The 12,010-nt window shown below is 40.9% G+C and overlaps 1 protein-coding gene across 2 annotated transcripts in view; it reads right to left on the bottom strand.

Moving 5' to 3' along the window:
• Positions 1 to 12,010, bottom strand: part of ARMC1 (armadillo repeat containing 1) — a 36,555-nt gene that overhangs the window by 16,081 nt on the left and 8,464 nt on the right. For both annotated transcript variants that reach the window (XM_059166347.1, XM_059166348.1), the window contains exon 3: positions 7,670 to 7,761. In XM_059166347.1, coding sequence (XP_059022330.1) covers positions 7,670 to 7,761 — 92 coding nt within the window. The remainder of the gene's footprint in view (positions 1 to 7,669; positions 7,762 to 12,010) is intronic.

Genomic DNA, 12,010 nt, shown 5'->3' with positions numbered 1-12,010 from the left:
CTCTATAAGAAAACTATGTAAGTGATTATTTTCTCAATTCTCTGAAGGATAGTATAGAGCAAGAGCCATTCCAGATTCACAGGAGAGAAGATAAGTCTATTATATCTATTGGATTCCTTAAGACTTTGGGGTATAATTCTCTCATAAACCTGTATCAGTGGTTTTCATATTAACAGCAACAGAAGGGAGAAATAAAAACAATTTGCCAAGGTGATACAGGTGCACTTACAATTGCCTATGCTGCTATAGGGTCTATCTGCACTTTCAACTAGAAAATTAAAGATTAACAAAGAAACCCAAAAAACAAAAAACAAAACCAAAAAAACAAAAACTAAACAAAACAACCCCCCCCAAAAATTTTAAGGCTTTACAACAAACTGTAACTATGTAACTATAGAGTCAAAGAGGGTACAACTGCTTAAATAAAGTAATTACGGATGACAGATTAGAAAAATAGGGGCGCCTGGGTGGCTCAGTGGGTTGGGCCGCTGCCTTCGGCTCAGGTCATGGTCTCGGGGTCCTGGGATCGAGTCCCGTATCGGGCTCCCTGCTGAGCAGAGAGCCCGCTTCCCTCTCTCTCTCTCTCTCTCTCTGCCTGCCTCTCCGTCTACTTGTGATTTCTCTCTGTCAGATAAATAAATAAAATATTAAAAAAAAAAAAAAAAAAAAAAAGAAAAATAGTTCTATGAAATAGATACTCCCACCACAACCCCTTTTAACTTCAGTATTTCATAATTCCAAAATTTCATCATTTTCACACTGGAGTAAATTCCTTTCTGGAAGATTTTCCATTTCCACCTACTTAAAAACTGAAAGATTTTAAAAGGAGAACATAATCAAATGACTGTTTCTCACTGTTTCTCACTGTTAAGTATGGTCTTCAGGTGTACTGCAAAGGACTAATTTTATTGTTATACTTCTTTAGAAACGGGATCTTTATTACAGATCCCTCCTTTTTTATTTTTTTTATTAACATATAATGTATTATTTGCCCCAAGGGTACAGGTCTGTGAATCATCAGGCTTACACATTTCATAGCACTCATCATAGCACATACCCTCCCCAATGTCCATCACCCAGCCACCCCATTCCTCCCTCCCCCACTCCCCAGCAACCCTCAGTTTGTTGCCTGAGATTAAGAGTCTCTTATGGTTTGTCTCCCTCCCAATCCCACCTTGTTTTATTTTTTCCCTCCCTACCCCACAACTCCCTGCCCTTACTCTCAAATTCCTCCTATCAGAGAGATCATATAACTTTCTCTGACTGACTTATTTTGCTTAGCATAATACCCTCTAGTGCCATCCAAGTAGTTGCAAATGGCAAGATTTTATTTCTTTTGATGGCTGCATAGTATTCCATTGTGTGTGTGTGTGTGTGTGTGTGTGTGTGTGTGTGTACCACATCTTCTTTATCCATTCATCTGTTGATGGACATCTATGTTCTTTCCATAGTTTGGCTATTGTGGACACTGCTGCTATAAACACTTGGGTCAGACCCAGATCCCTCTTAAAAGTAAGTAAAATTTTGTCTTAGGCAAAATTAAATTTACAAAAGCATGTAAGCAAATTAAATTACAAATGAAGTTATTTCTTGATCTGGGTACTATGAACTACCTGTTCAATAAGTCAATTATAAGTAATTATTTCCTTATTTTCAAAAAATGCTTTTAAAACCCAAAGAGGGGGGCGCCTGGGTGGCTCAGTGGGTTAAGCCTCTGCCTTCGGCTCAGGTCATGATCCCAGGGCCCTGGGATCGAGCCCCGCATTGGGCTCTCTGCTCCACAGGGAGCCTGCTTCCTCTTCTCGATCTGCTTGCCTCTCTGCCTACTTGTGATCTCTGTCTGTCAAATAAATAAAATATTAAAAAACAAAACAAAAAAAACCAAAGAGGGTGCCTGGGTAGCTCAGTGGGTTAAGCCTCTGCCTTCAGCTCAGGTCATGATCTCAGGGTCCTGGGATCAAGTTCCGCATCAGGCTCTCTGCTCGAGGGGGGCCTACTTCCTCTCTCTCTCTCTGCTTGCCTCTCTGCCTACTTGTGATCTCTCTGTCAAATAAATAAATAAAATCTTAAAAAAAAAAATAAATTAAAAAATAAAACCAAAAGAAAAATCCAAGACCATCTACATATTTAGAAGCTACCTTAGTCCTAAAAAAAAAAATTACTATTGGGGAGCCTGGGTGGCTCAGTTGGCTAAGTGTCTTCATTCGGCTCAGGTCATGAGTCCTGGGATTGAGTCCTGCATCTGGTTCCCTGCTCAGAGAGCAGTCTGCTTCTCCTTCTGGCCCTCAGCAGCTAGTGCTCTCTCTCTCTCAAATAAATAAAATATTCAAAAAAATAAAAATAAATTACTGTTCAAATACTATCATTTAAAACATTTAAAAAATCTAGACTTTTCTGGTCTATTTGGCCATAAATGCAAGAGAGACTGCATAATCAAACAAGTATTAATTGCCCTAGTCTTCTTAGGCAAGTGCAAATTGAAAGAGCTGATTAATAATGCCCCGGATTTAGCTCAGCCTTTAAAATCTGACATCAGAAGGGCGCCTGGGTGGCTCAGTGGGTTAAAGCATCTGCCTTCAGCTCAGGTCATGATCTCAGTGTCCTGGGATCAAGTCCCTCATCAGGCTCCCTGCTCAGCGGGGAGCCTGCTTCTTCCCAAGCCTCTGCCCTTCCCCCTGCTTGTGCTCTAATAAATAAATAAAATTTTTTAAAAAGTCTACTATTCTATAGATGTCTCTCTCACTTACATATATATACACTCACACATACACATGTATACTACAACCTTAGCCAACCAAACTAAAAAATTGATTTACAGGTTTAATCTACAGGATCTCTAAAACTTGCTCTAAATCTTTGAAGTTCAAATTTAAAGTATATTTTAAAATAGCAACAGTAGGGGTGCCTGGGTGGCTCAGTGGGTTAAAGCCTCTGCCTTCGGCTCAGGTCATGATCCCAGGGTCCTGGGATCGAGCTCCGCATCAGGCTCTTTGCTCAGCAGGGAGCCTGCTTCCTCTCCTCTCTCTCTCTGCCTGCCTCTCTGCCTACTTGTAATCTTTGTCTGTCAAAATAAAATCTTTAAAAAAAAATAGCAACAGGGGCACCTGGGTGGCTCAGTGGGTTGAGCCGCTGCCTTCGGCTCGGGTCATGATCTCAGGGTCTTGGGATCGAGTCCCGCATTGGGCTCTCTGCTCAGTGGGGAGCCCGCTTCCCTCTCTCTCTCTCTGCCTGCCTCTCCATCTACTTGTGATTTCTCTCTGTCAAATAAATAAATAAAATCTTTAAAAAAAAAAAAAAAAAAAAAAAATAGCAACAGTAAATTTTTCATCTAATTTCTTACACTTAAATAATCTGTACAAAATATTTTCAACTTCAGCATCTATGTGTTAAAAGAATAAACAATCTTAAGTTCATCATATGAATAAAATAGCCCTATAGAAGCATCCATGCTTAAACCTTTCACTGTTTCCAACAGAGCGAATATGCCAGTTAAAAACAGTATTAAAGCATACTACACAGCATTAAAGCATACTAGAAACAAGAATAATGGAGCCTTATATTTTATAGGTTATAAAATATACAAGCATTTCTACATATATTATCCCATTTGGTCCTCAATCACTTTGAAGCTGTCACTGTAGGCTTTAGTAAGGAAACTGAGGGCAAAGAGAGTCTTTGTCGCAAGTAAGAGCTAGAATTCAAATTTTTACTAGTGAAACTGACCTCAAAGGGAGACCTCATAGGGAATAATTAACACAACTGATGGCAGTTAACATTTTCTGTTGTTTATTCCTAACTGATCACTCAATTAAAAACAAGAAAAAAGGGGCACCTGCGTGGCTCAGTGGGTTAAAGCCTCTGCCTTGGCTCAGATCATGGTCCTAGGGTCCTGGGATCGAGCCCCACATCGGGCCCTCTGCTCAGCAGGGAGCCTGATTCCTCATATCTCTCTCTCTCTCTGCCTGCCTCTCTGCCTGCCTGTGATCTCTGTCTGTCAAATAAATAAATAAAATCTTTAAAAAACAGGGACGCCTGGGTAGCTCAGTTGGTTAAGCAGCTGCCTTCGGCTCAGGTCATGATCCCAGCGTCCTGGGATCGAGTCCCACATTGGGCTCCTTGCTCAGCAGGGAGCCTGCTTCTCCCTCTGCCTGCCATTCTTTTTTTTTTTTTTTTAGATTTTATTTATTTATTTGAGAGACAGTGAGAGAGAGCATGAGCGAGGAGAAGGTCAGAGAGAGAAGCAGACTCCCCATGGAGCTGGGAGCCCGATGCGGGACTCGATCCTGGGACTTCCCCGGATCATGACCTGAGCCGAAGGCAGTTGTCAAACCAACTGAGCCACCCAGGTGTCCCTCTGCCTGCCATTCTGTCTGCCTGCGCTCGCTCTCTCTCCCTCTCTCTCTCTCTCTGATAAATAAATAAAATCTTTAAAAAACAAACAAAAAAAAAAAACAAGAAAAAATCTTCAGTCTCTATCTTATCATTATCAAGGATCAAGGCACCACAGAACTATCTTACCAGGCAGCTAACCCCATAGCAAATATTTTAGAGATTCCAAAAAAAATAAGATTAACAAAATAAAATTCATTCAGAAGCCAAGAAAACTAAGAAAAAACACACTGCCTTGGAAGTCAGTTTAGATGATTCTTCACTGATACAATATAACCATTTGTGTTTGGGAAGTACAGAACTTTTGGGAGCACTCAAGCCAAAGAAATTGCAAGTTTTCTTTCCTGTGGTCATTTACAGCAGCTATTTATTGTTCTTGACCCTTTCATGCCCTGGAATGCTGTGGGGGTTACCATGCTGAATTTATGCAAAAGCTAAAAGCACTGGATGTGCCAAAAGAAGCAATTTCTTATTAGGTTTTCCAACAGGACCCTTACAACTAATGAGTTCTTTCGAGGTGGGGAGAAGGGTTATAAATCAGGACTTCACATCCTACCCTTGCAGCTCAGAGGAACTAGTTGTGGCTGAGGCTGATGCAGGGAGCTGCAGACAGCTGGACTTCCTAATATCCATCAGATCTTGCAAAAAACTGAAGGTGAATGCAGAGGACTCTGAGATGCCACCCAAGAGCCTTTTAAAATAAATACAAGTTTTGGGGGCCTGGGTGATTCATTCAGTTCAGCGTCTGCCTTCGGCTCTGATCATGATCCTGGGATCCAGGGCCACATTATGCATCCTGCTCATTGGGAAGTCTGTTTCTCCCACTGTCTCTGCCCCTCCCCCTTGCTCCTGTGCATGCATTCTCTAATACATACATAGATAAATCTTAAGAATATATATATATATATAAGTTTTTACAATGCTCCTTAAGGAGTCACTACAGAAGTAGGATGCCTGGGTGGCTCAGTGAACTAAGTGACTGCCTAGGATTCAGGTCAGGATCGAAGGGTCCTGGAATGGAGTCCTGTCAGGCTCCTTGCTCAGTAGGGAGCCTGCTTCTCCCACTATCTGCTCTTCCCCTTGCTGTGTTCTGACAAACGAATAAAAATCTTAGAAAAGAAAAGAAAAAGAGAAAAAGAAGACCCAGTTGGGCAGGGGGATGGAGGCATATGCAAGGGTACAACTTCTATGTTGTTATAAATTACCTCATCTGTATATCATGTACTGGGACACCTCTCTATACTACCTGTGCCTGCATTGATTAGATGGCAAGATAGAGAATGCCAATATAAGACAGGTATGTTGACAATCACTCAAATTATTTTAAATCAAATAAATTAGGGGCACCTGGGTAGCTCAGTTGGTTAAGAGCCTGCCTTCAGCTCAAGTCCCGGGATCCAGTCCCTGCTCAGTGGGGAGTCTGCTTCTCCCTCTCTCTCTGCCCCTCCACCTGCTTGTGCTCTCACAACTCTCTCTCTCAAAATAAACAAAGTAACCATAAATTAACTAATTAATTAAATGGTTACTCATTACAGTTTTAAAACAGTCAAGTCTAGTAGAAGATCAAAATACACAGTAAACTAAGATTAAGCCTCAAGAAGCATAGCTTTTTTGCTTCCAGACACAGTAGAAATATTGGAACACTTAATCTTCAATTTCTAGCCTTCTAACAGGAAATCAGCAAACACTAAGAAAGGAACAAAACCAGGGATTCCCAGGGGCAAGAGAACTCAAGAACTACAGATAAGTAACTTGGACTGTATGTTCCTTTTTTCTTACCTAGAAAACTGTCCTCTGTCAAAGCTACCTCAAAAGTTGTAACAAAATGAGACAATGGATATGAAAATCTTAGTAAGATGAAAGGTACAATTAAAAACCACACATTTGGGGTGCCTGGGTGGCTCAGTGGGTTAAAGACTCTGCCTTCGGCTTAAGTCATGTTCCCAGCGTCCTTGGATCAAGCCCCACATCGGGCTCTATGCTCAACGGGGAGCCTGCTTCCTCCTCTCTCTTTCTGCCTGCCTCTCAGCCTACTTGTGATCTCTGTCAGATAAATAAATAAAATCTTAAAAAAAAAAAAAAAAAAAAACCACCCATTTGCTAAAATTCAAATTAAATGGCTCTTAAGTCTCTGAGAAATATCTTGATAATGCTCAGGAAAATCTTATCAAAAGCCTTTTTTTGCCATGATATTTAATAAAGGGTCTTTTCAATAAGATAGGAATGAAGTGGGGCGCCTGGGTGGCTCAGTGGGTTAAAGCCTCTGCCTTCGGCTCAGGTCATGATCTCAGGGTCCTGAGATCGAGCCCCGCATCGGGCTCTCTGCTGAGCAGGGAGCCTGCTTCCCCCTTCTCTCTCTGCCTGCCTCTCTGCCTACTTGTGATCTGTCTGTCAAATAAATAAATAAAATCTTTAAAAAAAAAAAAGATAGGAATGAAGTAGCAAAAGAACTTTGTAGGGTACTATAATATTACTTTTTTTCTTTTTTCTTTTTTTTTTTTTAAAGATTTTAGCTATTTGACACAGAGAGAGAGAACACAAGCAGAGGGAGCAGCAGAGGGAGAGGGAGAAGCATGCTCTCCACTGAGCAGGGAGCCTGAAGTGGGACTGGATCCCAGTACCCTGGGATCATGACCTGAGTCAAAGGCAGACACTTAACCGACTAAGCCACCCAGGCATGCCCCAGTACTACATACTGTCAAATGTGATTAGTAACTTGTGTTACTTTGCTAGCAAATCAATTTACATATACCTCACAGAACTTCATACAAGGTAGGATTTTCTCTTTTTAAAGATATGATTCGGGGCACCTGGGTGGCTCAGTGGGTTAAAGCCTCTGCCCTCGGCTCAGGTCATGATCCCAGGGTCCTGGGACCGAGCCCCACATCTGGCTCTCTGCTCAGTGGGGAGCCTGCTTCCTCCTCTCTCTTTCTGCCTGCCTCTCTGCCTACTTGTGATCTCTGCCTGTCAAATAAATAAATAAAATCTTTATAAATAAATAAATATAAAAATAAAAAAATTAAAAAATAAAGATATGATAAGTACCATATTTATCAATATTTTAAATAAAATTTGAGCATTTTCCTAAGTACTATTAATATCAGTGTTTAAGAATAATCAAGAACACTGACTCAGAACATTTCTGGACATACAAACCACAAAAGCATGCCTTCATATCAGAATAAAAATTTCAGTAAAATGATACACTGACAATCAGCATCCATTTAACAGGAAGATCCATTTTTCTACTGCCTTAGGAGACACCCTTTATTGTACTTACTTCTGTATAACATTTTGCAGACTTAACATCATCCCCAGTTCTCCTTTCATCTTTTCTCTGTTAGCACGGCATTCTGCCAAGTACCGAAGAGCCTACAGCAAAAACAGTGACAGGTTAATTCACAGCTCCAGACTATTCAAAACTAAACCAGTTACTAACCTACTGCAAGAGGAAAAAAGAGTGCAAAATAGGTTTTTGTTTTTAGAATCAATTGGTTTTGAAGTGTTTAGAAACTCTTCTTTAAATGTGATAATCAGAGAAGTCCCCTAGGGGAGAAATGATCCTTTGAGCTGAAGCAGCTGAATCTGCTCTTTGAAATGATGGCTCCTAACTTATCTGCAAGGTCAAAATTAGGTTGTTCCGGCTTCCTTTTCGCCACTTCATCTTGACAGAGATATAAGGAACCACATTCTATTTATTAATTTCAGGGAGTAGTCCCAATAGCCACCATTTCCCTAGATGCTTTTTACATATTAATTAAAAGAAACTGCTGAGAGAGGCAAAACATACAACCACCTTTACAGAATGAACTGTTTCTAGTTTTACAATTCACCTTTTAAATGTCCTTTTTTTACTGAAAAGCAAAAGATAAACTCACACAAATTTCTATTTTGGGAGCTTAACTTCTGCGGTGCTTTTTTCTTAAAATGTAAAGTACACTTTTCAAAATTTATTTTTTACTGACGTGTAATCAAAAATGTAAAGTACATTTTGCAAGTACTTCTTTCACGTTCTGATTCTTTAGGGATTCCATTCCTAATCACTCATCATTTACCGAAGACTTTGGCACCTGCTTCTCAGGGATAGGTCTGTGAACTACACCACCCAAAACTTTGCCGTCTCAGCCTACTGACCTTCATTCACATTTTCTCTTGGTCCTCTACGCTACATTTCCCAATGAAAATGGTACCACCTACCAAATTACAAGTTCAAAGACCCCTCTCTGTCTATAATCTCCCATAATTTCTGCAACTTCTCCTAACTTTGATTTTCATTTCAGTCCATAAAGGATTAACTGCTGTGGGAACTGCCTCCCTCCACAAAAAACTAACAAACAGGACAATATATCTTAAACATACTGAACAAGAGGCAGCATACGACTGTGATATCTGAGAGAAGTGATGAGGAAGGCCTCGTAACCGCCCCCACCTAACTGCTCTGGAGGCAGTTTTCAGACTAGCACAGGGAGCGGGAACCCAAAAGGAACCCAGTGGTCTTGCTGAGTTACAGATGCAGAGAAGAGAGGTAGGGAGGTTAGGGTGGTACAGTGTAATAAAAATAAATATTTGGTGTTTGCCCATTTCCTGGTGCAGAGCTCCTAAAGCCCTTGCAATTTTCAGAGGGAGAGCAGTTTCTTTTGTTACTCATAAGGCAGCCTTTTTGATCACGCCAGGGTTTATTTAAAAGAAGTGAGCTGGGCTGAGGCTCCAAGATAGCCTCAGAATGTGGCTGGTCACTAGAAAGACCAAGAGATTACAGGGTGGGAAATTTCAGCCCCACCCATTGGCTGGAGGTGGGGAGGTGCTGGAGATTAAGCTCTATAAAACTCTTGAACAAGGAGATTCAGAGTTTCCAGAGTGGGGAATACATCCACCTGCCAGGAGTGTGGCACACCTCAACTCCACAGGGACAGATGGTACTGCACTCAGGACCCCTCCAGACCTTGCCCTATAAACCTATTCATTTGTACCCTTTATAATAAACTAGTACATGTAAGTAAAGTAGCTTCCTGAGATCTGGTGCCATTCTAGTAAATTATCAAACTTGAGGAGGGAGCCACTGGAACACCCAATTTATAGCTGCTCAGTCAGAAATTCGGTGACCTGATACTTGCACCTGGCCTTTGAAGTGCACACAGTCTTGTGGGAGTGAGCCTTAAATTTGGGGGGTTTGACACTTAACACCAGGTGGGCAGACTAAACCGAAGTCAATTGCTGGACACCCAGCTGGTGTCCAACAGACTCTGAGAATTGGCTGATGTCAGAAAACACCCCAGGTGGCTAGAATTTGCAGAGCAGAATAAAAGAGAGGAAGGATCTGACCGGGGGAGGGGGGAAATCAACAGAAACAGACCAAGATGTGACAGAGATGAAATTAGAAAATAAGGGCATTTAAAACAGCTTTTATAAATATGCTCCATATGTTCAAGGATGAGTAGCAAAACATGAGCATGGTGAGGAAAGAAATGGAAGATATTAAAAAGCTCCAAATGTAACTTCTCGTGGACAAAAACAAAATATCTGAAATGAAAACAACACTGGATGGGTTAAGAACAGATTAGACAACACAGAAAAAAAGATCAGTGAACTTAAAATGTAGCAACAGAAACTATCCAAGATGAAGATCAGAGGGGGGTGGAAGACTTAAAGAAAAAAAAAAATTAGAGCAGCACAATGACCTATAGGACAACTTGAAGTATTTAACATACATGAAACTGGAATACTGGAAGGAGTGAGGAGAAAAAAAAAACCTGAAAAAATAGTGGATGACAACTTCCCCAAATTAATGAAAACTATAAAAACACACATCCAAGCAGCTCAACAAATCCCAAGAGAAGTACAACAAAAATAAGACAAAAAGAAAACCATCCATCCAAAGCACATCATAATCATTGCTGGAAAACAGTGATAAAATAAAAAATTAAAAAAAAAAAACACACAGAAAAAGGATTTATGTAGAGAGGAACAAAGGTAAGAATTAGAGCAGTCTCGGTAGAAATAATATGAAACCAAAGAAAGGAGTACAGCTTATAAGGTAAGAGTGACGAGAAAACGGAATAATAAAAACACCACACATGCTCTTCAAACTCAGTGTGACCTTGAACCCACTATTCCTCTCCTTTCTCTCTAGCTCTGTCCCTCCATGACTTGACCTCCCTTCCAGCTCAGCCTGGCATCTACAGGCTATCATTTCAAATACTTTTGTCAAAATCCTGAATTCCTCTGTCTACCCCTAGACAACTTACCTGACCAAGAATCAACTCTGACCAAATCCAACTATTTGGCTCTCAGGACCTATATGGGCCTCAAGGGAGGTGAAAAAGGAGGTTTGTAAGCCTAAAGTATTTTACCAATTCAGTGTTACCGAGCTAATCCGGCCTTCAAAACTACTGTAACAATCTCACCATTCTCCTCAGTTAGCAACCTGTCCCATTTTCTGTAACAACTCTCAGAGCCTCCTCAAACAACTTCTACTCCAGCAGCCCCTAACCTTCTGAATTTAAATAGAGCCAAGTCAAGGACGCCTGAGTGGCTCTGTCAGTTAAGCCTCTGCCTTTGTTAGATCAGGTGATGAAACAGGGTCGGGGGATCAAGTCCCACCTCAGGCTCCCTGCTCAGCAGGGAACATGCTTCTCCCTCTGCCTGCTCCCCCGCTTGTGCTTGTGCTCTGACAATTAGATAAATAGATCCAAGTCTAGTCCACCCCAAAAGCCCACCTTACCTTCAGGCCCAAGTCCCTATCTAGAGCCCAACACTCTTCATAAACTGATACCCTGCACAAGTAATAATGACTCTTTAATACCTACTATCCAATCCATATTCATTTCAAAATCTCTAAAAAGATACGTTTATGTTTGATTTGTTCAAATTAGGAACCAAATCAGGTCCACACATTACCCTTGGCTGATTAAGTCTCCCAAGGCACTTTTTAAAATCTTCAACAGTTACCACTATTCTTCTCCTCCACCCCAACTGTCTTTCTTTTTAATGTCATTTTCTGTTCACAGAACCAGATTATTTGTCCTAGTGTAATTATCACATTCTGTTGCCTGACTGCTTTAAATTGTTCTTTCACTTTCCTCTAGTTCCCACATTTCTCATAACATGGTAGTTCCCTCTACATTATTAGCTATGATCCTGTAGGTTTTTCTCTTTTCCTCTCCTTTCCTTATCTTTCCATCCCATCTTCTATGAAAACAAGTGCTTAGTCCATCTACTGACAGGTGGATAAAGAGAATGTGGGAGGTGCCTGGGTGGCTCAGTGGGTTAAGGCTTCTGCTTCCGTTCAGGTCATGATCTCAGGGTCCTGGGATTGAGCCCCACATGGGCCTCTGCTCAGTGGGGAGCCTCCCCGACCCCTGCCTGCCTCTCTGCCTACTTGTTCTCTCTCTCTCTCTCTCTCTGTCAAATAAATAAATAAATAATCTCTTTAAAAAAAGAGAGAGAGAGAGAATGTAGCATTTCCCTTTTTATTTGGCCATAAAAAGGAATGCAGTACTAGACATGTGACAATATAGATGAATCTTGAAAACATCATGCTCAGTGAAAGCAGCCAGTCACAAAAACCACGAATTACATGATTCTATTTATGTAAAAAAATACATAGGCTTTTTTTTTTTTC

Source organism: Mustela lutreola, chromosome 3 (assembly GCF_030435805.1).
Source record: "Mustela lutreola isolate mMusLut2 chromosome 3, mMusLut2.pri, whole genome shotgun sequence".
In the NCBI taxonomy this organism is placed as follows: domain Eukaryota; kingdom Metazoa; phylum Chordata; class Mammalia; order Carnivora; family Mustelidae; genus Mustela; species Mustela lutreola.
This window is presented reverse-complemented; position numbering and strand designations above follow the sequence as displayed.